General features: G+C 32.9%; 1 protein-coding gene across 1 annotated transcript; it reads right to left on the bottom strand.

The window, feature by feature from the left end:
* Positions 1-1,495: 1,495 nt before the first annotated feature.
* Positions 1,496-15,743, bottom strand: LOC106115635 (ras-related and estrogen-regulated growth inhibitor-like protein). Its single transcript, XM_013309073.1, has 6 exons — positions 15,452-15,743; positions 3,954-4,010; positions 3,449-3,525; positions 3,193-3,374; positions 2,907-3,093; positions 1,496-2,594 (listed from the first exon to the last, which is right to left on the bottom strand). Exons 1-6 carry the CDS (start codon positions 15,513-15,515, stop codon positions 2,526-2,528), a joined length of 636 nt encoding a protein of 211 aa, XP_013164527.1. The 5' UTR covers positions 15,516-15,743; the 3' UTR covers positions 1,496-2,525.
* Between the last annotated feature and the right edge of the window lie 360 nt (positions 15,744-16,103).

The raw sequence follows: 16,103 nt of genomic DNA, 5'->3' as shown, positions 1-16,103 counted from the left end.
TTGCACCACATTCATTCAACGTCCTGTCTACATCAGTGCGATCACTGAGGTGATAAATGCCTTTTCAGAGTCTGTCTGGTATAATGAACTGCTGTTTACAACATGGATAACACAGTATATGTATAAACTCACATAAAACATTAAGTTGTTTATGAATTGAATGTTTCACTGAAGAAGTCTTTTTCATGTTTTTGTTACCTGATTTATAAGTTAGCTAAAGCAATATTAGTAAGATAAAACCATGTATTTTGGCAATTTAATATTATTAATTACTTATATTATAAATGCGAATGTTTAGATGGATGGATGTATGGATGCATGTTTGAAGGTTTCTTCAGAACGGCTGCATGGATCTCGTGCTGAAATTTACTATAGATGCAGAAAGTAGCCTGGAAGAACTTCATGCTTACTTTTATTTTAATTCCACGCAGACGGTGTCACAGGCAACAGCTAGTTACTTAAAAAGAATGAGGTATACCATCTTAGAGATAGAACTTACAAAAGTAATCCAAAATCGTTTTTATTTTCTTTTAGAGAAATTTCAATTAAATTTCTAATATGTAAAGCCTTGTTAGGTTAATCCGCACATTAATTAATTTTAGTATTCAGACCTAATTGGTTTTACTCGATGACTAGTTAATTCGTTAACTGAAAGCGGTGGGTGTTACCACGGAGTACACAAATCAGACAAGTGGGTGGAGAATAACTTCGAATATTTGATAACATCGAAAGTATAATTTGTTGACGTTACCTCGGGTTTTGCGTACAAATTAGTATTTAAAATTGATATTTATAACCGGTGAAAGTTCACACTAACTCGTCATACAGAAAAATTTTATAGTTGAGAATTTAATTCCCTTCCCACTTAAAATCGAATATCGCAAACACATTAAGAGCATGTTGCTATGACAAGTCTCCGACATTATTTAACTCTGAGTGACAAGTAATATTTTACCGATATGGGTATACATTTATGTCTGGTGAGCCTTAGGGTGTCTTCACACTGACGCGGCAAGTTGTAGCCGTCTCGTCTGAACATAGGAATACCCGCTAATTAACGTCTATGTTAAGATATATCCTGGTTCTTAGTACATGCAAGCGAACTTCGTTAATGTTTTTGCTTATTTTGTTCTCTATTCTTGTATAAATGTTTTGTAGCATTGAATAGGAAGTTATTATAGGAATTTAACAGGGGAATATGTTAGAATCGTAATTTCCTTGTTTAAATATAGGTAGCTACATTGTTAGGCTTTTGCTACAATGTTAGCTTAAGATTTATTTACTAAGAGTCGGTTCATAGTAACAAATGAAAAGCGGATTCGAATCCGCAACTCAAAACCTTATTTAATAGAATTTAATATATGTTTATTCTGATAAATACTAAATTAAATAATTAAAAGATTTATTTCATTGGTTTTCGATGTATTGAAAATTAAAACATAATATCAAAAAATATTTTATTTGAATATTGATGTTGTATTTACAAATAAAAAAATTATTTAACATAAAACAAATAATACCATTAAACATATGGTATTCAAAGTTCAGAGACATGTAAATTCAAAATATTTCAATATCTGACACGTATCAGGAATTATTTATATAAAAGCAAAATCTTAAATTAAAAACATAGCAGCATTAATATGACTGAAATACGTTAAGGTGGGATAACATTAGGGTATAAATTAAATAAGAAAATGAAAACTCAAGGAATATTCATAATATGTTAAGACTTTGTCTACTCTTTGATACTTGCATATTAACTGGATAAAATATTCGACTAATCTTTTACGTAGGAATTTACCATGATAACAAACTTGAATATTTGTCGCAATAAAGTTATGCCTTACTATCTTTAAGTTAATAAACAAAAAAATCACAATCATGTGTCAAAATGTGTCATCCAAAGACTAAAATCAGTGTCACAAAAACTCCAAAAAAGAAAAATCGTATGTCAAATACAAAGGAAAATTTTAAAATCATTGAAATTTTTTGCCTGAATTTAATACCTTGTAAATTAATATATTTTGTCCTCAAAAATATAAATACGCAAACAAAATTCAATACTTCAAACATTCACCTTTCACACATTTTGTTTTACGAATTATTTTCTCACCATAACAACTGAGTTTACATTTCCAAATTATCTTAAGATATCAGTCTAATATAATAACAGTAAAATTAATTCAGTAACAAGGAAATCTCTTAAAACTTTGACATACATGAAAACCTTAAAAAAGTACAAATAAAGGCACACTGTGGTATTTACTTATCAATAATTAAACATGCATGGCAAATTATTTTATTTACAAAAATAACAATAGTATTCGTAACAATGGAAAGGAATTATACAAAGTAGAAATTGGCCATTTTAAAAGCTTCATACCGAGATTCCCTTACGTCATTTCCGTACTCCCAAGCCGCGGCCCGCATTCCAACAAAGTTTTCTGCATCGCGCAGAAAGAAAAGATACTCCTATCGCGGAGTGAACAATGAAATCCAGTATACGATCAGCAAGAGCCGAATCATATGCTGAGAGATGGTCTTTTCTTCCTCACGCTCTTGTTGCTCAAACCGAGAATCGTCCCAATCACCTGTAATAAAAAAGAAGTAAGTAACGAGTCTGTGCTATTCGAAGAGAGATGTCCCTTTATGTCCTGAACCTAATTTTCCACTTATATGACTTTTTACGAGATTATAAATGTTCAATCTTTGGTGTCGAATGGCCGCTGATGTTAATCTTACTAAGTCTGTACCAAAAGAAGTCCACTACTTGAACCGTCTAGAAAATTCAAGTCAGCTCTACCAAGGTCCTATCTGATAGAGAGTAGTAAGTGTTTAATATCAGTAAACTTAAATATCACGATGTTATCCGCCGCAGACACATTTTAGTACATTAGTCGTACCTTAGAGACGGAATATGCGGCAAGTTTGCGGCGCGGTGTTGGCAGCAGTAGCGCCAAAGAGCGTGCCTCCCGTAGCAGCGCGTGGAAAGCGAGCGCTGCACCCGCGCACGACTCCGCCGCAGACACCTCGTAGAATTGGCAACCGAAACGCAACGACAGCTCTTGACCTTCTTCAGCTTTGACACACCTATGAAACAAAATAATGACATTTCTTAGACATTAAAAACATCCACTTTTTTTCAGCACATGCACTTCGCCGGTATTTTAAAGAATTCTTGGCACGTACCTTGCATGTTCCAGGTCTCTTTTATTTCCTAGCAGTGTTACGGCTGCGCAGCCCGGCAGTCTCGTCCTCTCTAACAGAGCCAGGAGCTCAGCCGCGGCCAGGAAAGAGCGCCGGTCGCAAACAGAGTACACCACCGCGAATGCATCGCCCCAACGCAAATGCTCCGGCAAACATCCTCGTTTCTATTGATGAAAAAACTCAATAAGAATCTGCAATGAAGCTGAAGAAATAGTTATATTTGAAAAAAAATATTTACCGCACATCCACACGTGTCCAACACTTCTACTTCTGAAGTAGCACCATCAAACGCTACTCGATGTTGGTAGAGAAAATCTGAAACAAATAATATTTATAATACTGTTTGTCAAAAATAACTAGTTAACATTAAATTATCCGAAACGATGAAATGGATGAACGTCAACTTTAAATGCAATTATACAGTTTGTTTTCTTATGATTTTGTTAAATAATTGTTGTTTTTACTTTAATCTTTCTGATAAAGTCAACGTCCGTATGTTTTCGGGCGCCGCCATCAGCCTTGGCATGGCACTCCCGCCGACGGCGATGCCAACATTCGCAAATAAACTCGTGCATTGGCATCCAGAGCTTGGCAAGACACAGCCCTCCCTGAGGGCCCATCATCGAACCTATTAATATCTGTCTGTCGGTTATTACTTATAATTATGTCCATACAATTTGGAACACGAATAACAACATTGAATGCCAAACACAAGGGCGTAGTACAAGAAATAATATACTCACCGCCAGTAGAACTGTATTCTCCGATGTACCGCTTGGTCAAATACCTCACTACCACCGCTGGAACAAAGAAAAACATTACATGAATAAAGTGGCAAGAACTTGTTGACATGATGACATCAAACAGTTGAAAATCGGGACGTCAAAAAATTCAGTGCCAATAAGACCAACAGTGCCGAAAAAGGCATGTAACCTTGGGAATAAAAATAGAGCGTAGTCTGGAAGAATGCATAGGCTACTAAGTAAGCTTTTTAATCTGTGCGAACGGAGTATCGGGCGACAGCTAGTATTACACAAATGTGACAAATTATTATTACTTTTGCTGTCATAACTTTGATTAAATTCATTAAAAAATCCCAAGTATACGTTCATAAGAGCGATTGTTCCAATTGAAATAATTGTGAAAGGTGAATTCAGTCCGCACCCTCAGACGTGAAGAAAAAAGTTCCAGACAGTCTAGACGTGGGTGCAGTAAAACAAGATGTTTCTATCATAGAAATCGAAACAGCCGACTCCTATAGTTTAAACTATATATCAGTTCATACTAATGAAATTCAATTGGATCCAGAGAAAGTAATTAGTGAGAGGTGTTACAAAAGTTGTATTTTACGAAACAATTTATAACTACAAGCCACAATTAGAGGGAAAGGAAACAAAGAGCTTTGGGTTTACACTAATTATTAAAATGTAACAACGGCCTAATTGAACACTAATTGTACCCAACATTTATTGATATCATATGAAACATTTTAAAATTATATTATATTTGAATCGATTCGAACAATCTTACTAATCTTACTACTATTATAAAAGCGATTGTTTGGATAGATGGATATTTGTTTGAAGATATCTCGAATACGGCTGTAAGGATCTCGCTGAAATTTGGCATAGATGTAGAACATATTCTGGAAGAACACATAGGCTACTAATTAACTTTTACTAACACCACGCGGACGGAGTCGCAAGCGACAGCTAGTTTACAATAATTCCTACTTAACAAATTATACTGTTTCAAATGAGAAGTAGTTCCTTTATGATTAAACGCAGCGAATGCGATGTCGTCTACAAGTTTGCCATCGATGGCTGTTTAACCAGCGTTGATTCTGAATTAAAAAAAACTCAGTATTAAACCAATGTAAGTAATTTAAATTATTTTAATGTTACTGTTATCTTTTTTTTAACAAAACGCATTTATTTTCTTTTGTCTATAAACACGAACAGCAAGCTATTACGTATGTTATTACAAGAGTTTATATTTACCTTAACATTGAACGCTTAATAGCCACTAAGAGCTACGGAAGAATTCAAAAAAAATAATAAACATTCCATTTTTAAAACAAAATTCACACATTGTTTACAAAACTGAAGACTTGGTAATCACAGTAAAAGCATGAAAACTTTGATAGCACTATAATAGTGGATCATAAAGAGGAATATAGTTCGTGTAGTGATATCTTTATGTAGCATCTCATCAGCTCAACCATTTTATTGCATTTATCCGAACTTGAGACTGAAATATATTCCATGGCAGACCAGTAAATATGTCGTGCAGTCAAATTTACTAGCTCCCGTTTACGACCATCTATAACAGTTGAGAAATATTAATGCTATTTGACTGTAATTGTCTTCATATGAAAGTATAAAATTATTTAGTTTGCGAAAGCTAGAACCATATATTAATGCATTTTAAAGCAGTATTTTTACTACACGACTTACAAGGGGTAATTTTTTTCCAGCGTATGTATTTTTGTTTTTAAATATGTGGATTTTATTGTGACAGTCTTGAGCAGTCTTTCCCAAAGTGGGCAATAACGCCCCCTAGTGGGCGCTGCAGGTCTCAAGTTGCGGGTTATAGTAAAAGTTTCGTTTAGAATTCTCCGTTAATATACATATATAGGTCACAATAATTAATTAATTTAATTTGAAATTATAGTGGTTTTTAAATATCTGAAAATATGGGGGCGCTAAAAAATATTTATTCTCAAAGTGGGCAGTAGACAAAATAAGTTTGGGAACCACTGGTCTAGAGTCTGAATCGATTTTGATTATTAAGGGGTCATTCGATTCCTTCACTTTCCTTCCTCCTAGTGAACGTAAGAAATAAAATTCTTAATTAGTGTGGAACATGTTTAAAGTAAAAAAAACTGTATTAAAATGAATTATTATTTAAATCTAATATAATCTAAATGCGTTCACATCTCTGACAATCTTTCCTTGGCAAATATTTAAAATACTCGATCAATGATCACAATATTATTTAATCCTGAACAGTTTTTATTTTACTTTTAATTTGGCATGTGTTAAGATTACTGGCTGTCGATTTATCAATAAAGAACACATAAAAGAATTGAATCCGTTCAACTTTTAAATTGGAAACAATCGAATGGTGTTAATTGGGAATTCCTGGTTATCTTTTGAGGTTGTCGAACTTTCCTTTTACGTGCGTGTACTTGCAACAATTACATTCGCAATACAATTATCGACTTACATTTGATTTCATAAAAGGTATTACGTACAATCACACACATGTTTTTAAATAAAAATAATAAAACGCTCTTTTATTTTACAAGAACACTTATTGTGTTTTAAAGCGTATTTTTAACCAGAAAATCTAAGACAATTTGTAATTAATGATGCTTTCTAACCTTAGGCAAGTATTGAATTCAGACTTAGTAAAAATGGTCTAAATCAATAATAGACTTGTACACAAAGCACAACATAAACAAATCAAATCAAGGTACTTGATGGGCCGACGAGCGCAAAACCGGTAGCAGGGACTGCATGGTCAAGAACAGAGGAACTGAATGCTATGGTCTAAAATGGAGGAGGCACTGTCGAATTCACACACGGACTATGACTATTTATATATCAATAAAACCTTTAATTGTTTGATGTTTACTGTCTGAATAAAGGCTTATTAAGCTTCGAAAGAAGCATATATTCTTCACACATATCTGAGAAGAAATTCAAAGATATGTGTGAAGTCAACCAACCCGCACTTGGCCAGCGTGGATGACTATAGCCTTATCACCCTTAACCTAGGGTAGGCTTCGAGCCCCTCGGTGGGGATGTATAGCTGATGTTGATGAAGCTTCGAAATACGCAAGTATTATAAATCTGTTAAGAAAACGAAATTAAGAAAAAAACCGTTTTTTGTTTTTCGCATACTGACCAACAAAATATACATAGTTTAGACATCATGGATAGGTTGACGTCTTGTTCAACTTTCTTGTTACAACAAACACTGTCTAAATTGTGTAAAAATTTTAGCAATACACGTAATGTTACGTAAATCGAAATTAATGTCAATTAAATTTCAAAAGTCTTATCTTAATACATACATATTAATTATCCGAGAGCATTACATAAGTCGCTGTATAGATAAAGCCGAATTCCAACATAAAAAGCGGCATAAAATCTGAGATTACAACTTTGGATTACACAGATTTTTTTTTATGTTTGAATAATCCGACTATATCGTTAGTGTTCAAGCAAAAAAAAATTAACTACAAAAGTTGGGACTATCGAGATGGCATCAAATCCTTAAATGAACTATAGGTTTTTGGATAACTCCGATTCGACAAATGAGTTGAATTACGAAAAGAAATTCTCATTTTTTTGTTGTATATTGCTCGTTTACTATATGTTTCCTTAATAACATCTAACATAAATATTTTTACTACATGTAAATCGGTATACTTATTATTATAGAATATGCAAAACAATAAAGCCTTTATTGCGGAAGATAATTAGTGTTTACAAATTTTTATACATTTTCTTTTTAGTTACTTTAACAGTAAATAATCTTGAGTATCAAAAAAAATAGTTTTGAACCGGCGACTGCTATCCTTAATCTACAGCTTGTACTAGGACAAAGGCCTCCTCTAAAGATTTAGTGATGTGAACACTACGATCGACAAATCTGGTTTCATAAATGTTGTAACAGCGAGAAAATGAACTCTTGAAGGATATGTCACCAACAGGTCATGGATACCGACTGTTTGTAATTTGCCTAAGGTAATTGTCAAGAGTCAAGTGACGTGTTATATGTCGATTGGTTTAAATTAAGGACACTTTGTAAATGAATTCGTTTGATTTGCAATTTCATGATCCTGCAATTTAATTAGGTAAATTACAAATTTGCAGCATTTGCGTTCGTAAAGTGGCATATATCCTTTCGTCGTATCTGTTGTATAACGCGTCTCAAATTTAAATAAGATTCAAAGATTTAAACGGTCTCCGGCACGCGACCTTTCGCGATACGATGTCGAAAACTGGACGCTTCTTCTTTTTTTAACGTCCGCAATAAATTACCGCTAAGCACGTGATTTGCTTGCGTGCAAATAAATTTTGCTGTAACTTTATTGAGAAAAGTAAATTTATATTATTTGCGCACAATTTGCGATTCATTTTTGAATAATTTATAACTTTTGTTTATGACAACGATGACCTTTTAAAACTAACGAGGTGAAATTAAATTTTATTTACAAAAAATGATAAGGAAGAAACTGTAAAAATAAACTTCAAGCTCATGTCTGAACAAGGTTAAGGATAGCAGTTGGTTGGAATAACGGCATTTAAGGTGACAAGTCGAAATGAAAACGGTAGCACGAAGTAAATATTAATTAAAGCACCGCGATCACAATCGAAGTCAACCGCGCCGGCCTCCGTAATTGGAGCCAAAGCGGGTCGCTTACATGTTCTTAAATCCACGTATATCTGTAAACCGCACTTAATTAAAGTCCTTTCGCTCGAACACCGGATAATCGTTACAACTATATTCAAAATTCCAAAAAAAAACAACAATGAACCTTTCTCTCGATTCAAAATGTCAGTTCAGTTCATGTGCTAATTCGAGTTTCTCTTGTGGAGCCCACTTTTGACAGGTGTATTAGTAAACAATATTGTTAAGTTGCGCATGACCCAGAAGTCTAGAAAATCGATATTAGCTAAAATCGGCCACGTCAATATCGATCAAATTTAAAGCTTTACAATTAGACAATAATTACAACCTTGATTGCTTTCTATAGGTAACGTCAAGTCGTTATAATCGAGACTATTGTTTTACTGTGTTTTATTTGAAATCGATTCTGTTAATCGAATTCGGAGCATCAGTGTGCGTGGCGGGTGTCCCGGTAGACGTATGACCGGCTGACTCATTCGCGGGCTCGCGGTCGGCATGCGGCCGAAACCCTATAAATACAGTTGCAGTTGGCATTTAACCGAACACCCGATCTATGATCCCCAAACGAATTCTACGGGTTTTATGTCGACTGTATAACATTGATTTGCGACGTCCCCTTCTAAACTCGTAAAGCATGGCTCGAACAATGTTCTCTCAGACTACATTACCTAGAGACGGTAATGGACGTTGACATGAAGAATTATATTTGGTTATTATCCGATTACTATGGGAGCCGGCGGCGTGCGTGGGACGTTGCGGCTTCAAGCTAACTGCTTAATCACATAATCAAGATGCTGGTCGTGATTGATTGTTTTGTTACGTAACAGTATAATGATAGCTATTTTACTATCTACAAATATTCTTTTATACAATGTAGAAATATCTCAGATTTTACTTTTTACAGTTATTTTTAACTTGAAAGAACAATCCAAACATTAATTAAAGAGCAATTGATAATCAAGTACTTATCATATAATACAACTTAATATTTACAACAAAACATATAATTAATCCGTGCAAATAATAAACGGAGAAATTAAAAATTAAATATAAATTTATTAAAGGATTAAGTTTATATCAATTGACGAAACATTACGTGGGTGTTAAGTCTACGATTCTTACCTAACTTAATTGTTATGTTAATTTGCTTCGAGTGTTTCCGAAAAACGACATCCGATTGCCGACTGCCGTCCGCGAGCCGTCGCAATAAATCAATTTCACTCGTGTTAGCTTTCGCCAACTTATTGTTTATACTTTCTATTGCATAGACGCAATTTATTATGAATGGTAGCATTTCACGGATTATTAAGCAATAATATTTATTGGCTAACGCTTTGTTGGATGACTTAGTATGCTGTGTGCACGGAGTCTGTGTGTCTGCGAACACGAATGGGCTCGATCACGTATCTGACCGAATTCGGTAGGTAATTCTCAGTTTGTATGCTTCGCATCGTTCTAACAAGGTCTTATGCAAGTTTCCTGTTATATAGTATATAGAGAAAAAGTTTTTTTTTATTTAATGGCACAAAACCGTATATAAACTTAGTTGTCCATGCAATCATTGTTGTAGTAGTTTGTGTTTGACGATATCGCACAGCTGATTCAACAAGGTCAGCGTGCGCAGTGAAAATTAGACTAAACACGTTTTTCTCGTGACAAAGATAAAAACTAATACAGTTGGAATATTTATTGTCATCAACCACAATAATACTTACCTTAAATGATTTTAAATGGTTTTTAGAAATAAACGAGGCAACAGTATATCAGGAAAAAAATTATTATCGTCAACACCTTATTAAAGAAAAGAATCTTAAATAGGCTAGCCAATGTGAATTAAAAAAATATCAACACTTTTAGACAAAAATTATTGCTACATAAACAAAATAACTATTCACTAATATGATATTGAAAAAATCATTGAGGATCATTGACCGTTTACTAATAAATATAAACTTTAAAAACAATCGACGATCACGAATTTAAAGGTTAATGACCTCATACAGTCACTGTTCCAATCGACAAAATATGACAGAGACATAATTAAAATAAAATAGAAGATACATTTTCTAATAAAATATCCGGCACATTTATATATCGTAGGTACTTCCGAGTGAATTATATAACGCTGTACAAAACAACTTTCCATCAATGTTATCTTGTCGATACTTCGAATTAATACCTACTTTCATTTTCGTTTAATCGTGTAGGGTGTATAGTATGTTAACCTAGTTTTTATATCTTAACTTGGTTATTCGGTTAGTATATTATGTCATTGTCGATAACCATATTGTTTATCAATATTATTGATAAAAACACATACAGACGTATTGATAACCTTCTTTTTGAAGTTGGCTAAAAATATTCTATTTCTTTTTCACATTGATATAGATCGATGGTTCAACGATCTTAAAGCCTTTTTAATCTTTAGCGTTGTAACCTAACCTAAAATGTATTATTAACAAAGAACTGTATAAATAATATCTTATTTTTCTTGTTATTAACGATGGCGCTATTCAGAGGCCTAGACAACGTATTCTTGCGCGTAAGTTGACGTAAGTTAAGTTTAGTATGAATAGGTTTTTTTTACGAATTTAAATAATAATTTCCAAATTCTGATTAATTAACTGAAGAAGCATAGTATATGGAGATCTAGGAGCTTCTTCCGTATTCCACAAAATTAATGGTTGTCAAAGATTTTATTTATTACTTCGTTAATTTAAATATGCATATCAAGGAACAAAGATATAGCTTTACATAACAGAGTATTAATTTATGTATTTATAAATAAATTATATAATTACATTAAGAAGCAATTTAACAAATTAAGAAGATACATAAATTAGACATATAATTAATTAATTCGCTAATCGTGTTTTTTTGTGAACTATTACCATATTTTTATTTCCTTACACTGAATATTATGATATGTGTATTAAAGTATGAATAAAGTATTTTCTTAATCACATCTCACTAATATTATAAATGTGAATATTTAGATGGATGGATGGATGTTTCAAGGTATCTCCACAACGACTACATGAATATCAATAAATTTTGGCACACATACACTGTAAAAACACATATGCTATTTTTTTTTAATTTCGCGCACACGGCATCGCGCACAACAGCCAGTTTTTAATTTAAAAAAAAAACAGTCTAAGATTATTCTGCTCATATATTACAAAAAACATCGTATTCTTTCTAACAATGTACGTAGTACGTTCATACATACATGTAGATAAAATTAGACATAAACAAGTAAATCCGTGTTAAAAATAGCATACGGGGGAGGCAATAACAAATCACCTATGACAAGACGTTTCAAAATACAGCTTCGCTAATTCCGGTATACGACCACTCGCACTTTTTACAAAGGTTATTTTTAAATGTAGACATTGCTGTTAAATATTAGTATGCTGAGTCAACGGTCTACTCCGCGTGTAGATATAGAAATGTGACGAGACCCCGCATTCTTACTGATTCGCAGAATTATATTATTCCTTGACTAATGTATTTATTACAGGCGACTGTTAATAGTACACATTCAAGAATTTAAAAAAAAAATCAAATATCAATTTCAAAGTATATCAAATCGAGTCTGACACTAAATAATCTTACTAATATTATGAGAAAGTTTGGATGGATGCAGAACATAGTCTGGAAGAACACTTAAGGTACTTATTAAGTTTTTTTTAATCGGACAGAATCGCGGGCGCCAGCTAGTAATCAATACATCAATCTTATCGATACGACTATTTCATCGGTTACTTAAAATGACACTATTCTAATTTTAAAGTTATAGACAAAATAAGAATTTAGTTTGAGTCAATAATTAAAGAAAAATATTTTTAAATTTACAAATATGTCAGCCAGTGTTCCATTTAACTCGATTCAATAAAATAAAAAATCGATTATAAGATTAACAATGATGAGGAAAATCGATTCGAAACAAAACACGGTACATCCTTTAAGTCCGCTTTTGCCAAACAATGAAGCCCAGCAACTGAGTAAGCTGATACCTATCCGGCTTAGTACGCCTGTTGTATTACTGGACTTGTTTACTCCAATATCGCACACAAATACACCGAACGGATAATCTTGATACTTCGCAAATAGTAAATTGGATTAAAAGGGATTCCTTTTGCAAAATTTATATAGTAAATACATATAAGACTATATCTAATTATCAAAAGTATGAGGAAAAAGCAGACTATTTTGAAAGATCGATTTCCCAATTATAAATAACTGGTTATGTAATAAATTCCCACACTTGAATTCGCCAATTCAAACGGGAAAAGAGAAGTGAAATAATTGAAGCTATATTGATTGAGAACGTAACGCGACGTCATGAACGCAAAATGGGGCCTACCCATTTTATTATTTGAGTAAATATTTATTTCATATAATTTAACCTCGTGGATTGACGTTATAGAAATTTGATAATTATGTTAAGTATTTTTTAAATTAAAATTATTCATCTTTGTACCTACGAGGAGCACACAAAAAAAACGGTTTACGAAAACAGTTGCCAACAAAATGCAGAACAGACGAACTAATATAAACAGAAGTGATTTGTAGAGTTTACCTGAGCAGATGTTGGAGCAGACTGCATGATTTGCGCACCTTTGCATATTGCTTTTGTATGCATATCCGTTAGTAGGGATATATTGTTTACGATTCAATGAGAAATAATAATAAAAATAAATAGTATACAAGTAAATGTAAGATATCAGGTATTCGCAAAATACTTTTTAAGCTATTCATTTCATACTCTTGTAATATTGTTTCGTGTATAAATTATAAAAACTTTTTAAATGTTAGGAAAAGTATAGAGAAATACCAATCAACATAAAAATGGTGGTCAGATATTAGTTAAACTTCAGTATTATTCATATATTCAGTATTATTGAAACTTCAATAAACTTCTAAAATTAATTTCTTCATAATAATAAATCATGTAATACGGTACAAAAGTAAATAAAAACTACAACTGTAAATAGAAAAAGAATTTGCTGATGAGCGCAGGTAATAAAGGAATACTCCGCGATTTATTGCGCAGTTGCGCATCGGAATGCATTCGTCAAACAAAAACATCGGCGTCAAAACAATCAGAGACATCTATCTTATTGATATTAGCTGCACAGCCCGACAGCCTATTGACACAGTGGCATTTATCTGACATCTGAGAGTGATAAGAAACATTACCCGCAAGCGTATAACAAAGAGAATTTCTCTCGGACAGGTGCGGGAAGTGCATTTCTAAATCCCGGCACAACCTGATTACCATATCCCGCAATACAACGTTCATCGCTTCGAGCGATAGCTGATAACTAAAGCGATTCAGTCCATCCCAGTTTAACTGACGTACGATAAATTGTACACCGTTGTGTATTCATAATAAAATCAAACGTAGCCTAGTTTGCATGTAATAAGCTATGAACATGAATATCATTTTCCTTAACTGGACAAAATTGACGTGACAATCCGGTATTTTTTGGAAAATTTTAACACAACGTCCGCGCTGAATTAAAAATAAACTTAATAAGTAGCCTATGTGTTCTTCCATACTGTGTTCTACATCTATGTCAAATTTCAACGATATCCCTTCAGCCGTTCCGGAAATACCAAACATCCTTCCATCCATCCATCTAAACATTCGCATTTATAATATTAGTAAGATAAATACTAAGTAACGATCTTCAACCGACACGTCACAGAATTTTAAAGCTTAATCTCAACTATCAAAGCCTTTTAATCCTTATTTTATAGTTTTGAAACAGCCACTTGAATTAACGTACTATTTATTTATTTGTCCTTGAGTTGCACTCTCTGTTAGTCAAATTTCAATGAAATTTGATATACATAAAAGCCTTCATTGCGAAGGAACATTCGATACTTTTAACGAAATCGTTCAAGTAGAACGTATAAAAATTGCAAAATCTTTTTAATTAACACGTTTTAATCTCTGTAGAAATTACTATCTGTCTAATTCCCAACTTAGTCTAGATATTATATCAATACCATAACATCTAGATCTTAAATCCAATTCTTAGATATTACGTTATCTATCGTCTCTTATCATCTGAGTGCAAATTCGATATAAATACTCGTAAAACTTAAGCACCTCTTAAAGTCGTCAAAACATCACTCCATAGCGGAATGTTTGAAATGTCCTTCTATATATTAACCTTTAATAATTCAACGATGCAATTAAAATTTGAAGAATAAGATCGTAATTATGCCATAGTTGAGGAAGTGATGATCGCGAAGACTTCGCATAAATTAGGAATATTCTAGTATTGATGAAATTCCAAACAGACGTAAGATGAAACCTCTTATATTATAGAGCTTAAATTATTAACGTAATGTTATAAGTACTTTCCATTTAATCTTATCAATTTAATCTATAACGATACTTAATAAAAAAACTTAAAATATAAACATTTTAAGTTGACGTAACAAAAATTTCTAAATGATAAAAAAAGATAAAACAACATAACAAAAATCATAGTAAAGTAAAACGAACAAAGGGTTAATACGAAGGGTCTAATTAAATTAACTATCCAAATCCCCAATAATTACACGGTCATTAAATTATTATTGGGGTTAGGGACTGAAATAAATCAAAGAACTTTTTTGTGGACCCATTAAAGATAATTTGATTTCGGCATCCTCAGATCAGGATATCTATAGTAGGATATATGTAGTAGACAGTAAAATGAATGCATTAATTTGATATGACTTTAGTATAACTATAACGGTTTTACATTGGTTTTAAATTGAATTCATAAAGTGCATATTGACAATTTAAACTTACCCGATTTACCGGACCGGGCGCTCCCGAGCACTACAACTCTTATTCGATTAACCGTCATCTTCATAACTCCTAAATTGCACTGTAAACACTTATTATAATTTACAATAGATCTTCTAAATATTACCCTGTAGTTATTGTAAAAACAATTATTTGTAAATCAAAAATGTTGGCGCCAAAATTAGACGTTGCAAGATGGAGGAGACGCGCGTCCAACGCACGTGCTAGCGAGCGACTACAGTGTCAAAGTAAATTGGCGCAAGCCACTCAGCTCGCCTAATGGAGTGAGAACTATTTGAATTTCGATGCCATCTAGATTTTTATTGAAAGGTTATGCATGAACCGTGTGAAATGCAATGTCGGAGTCATGTTACTGAACCGAGTTTTTTTAACCAGTGCCAAACTTGAGAAAAAGTAATTACACTCGCCCAAAGATAAGAAAGAGAGTTGATTGACGACTTTCCTGTTGATTTGCTGCTTCGTGAAATTTAACAAAATTTATACGTGATCATGTGAACTGGTGAATCTATAAGTTCATTTCAAACCTGACAAATATCTGATAAGCAAACAGCAAGCTATTAAAATTTGAATAGTTTATGCGCAGATCAAAATGCGTTGAAGAAAATATTTGCAGATAAACTTAGCATTCCTTTAA

This window comes from Papilio xuthus, unplaced genomic scaffold (genome assembly GCF_000836235.2).
Source record: "Papilio xuthus unplaced genomic scaffold, Pxut_1.1 DF827777.1, whole genome shotgun sequence".
Lineage (NCBI taxonomy): Eukaryota > Metazoa > Arthropoda > Insecta > Lepidoptera > Papilionidae > Papilio > Papilio xuthus.
This window is presented reverse-complemented; position numbering and strand designations above follow the sequence as displayed.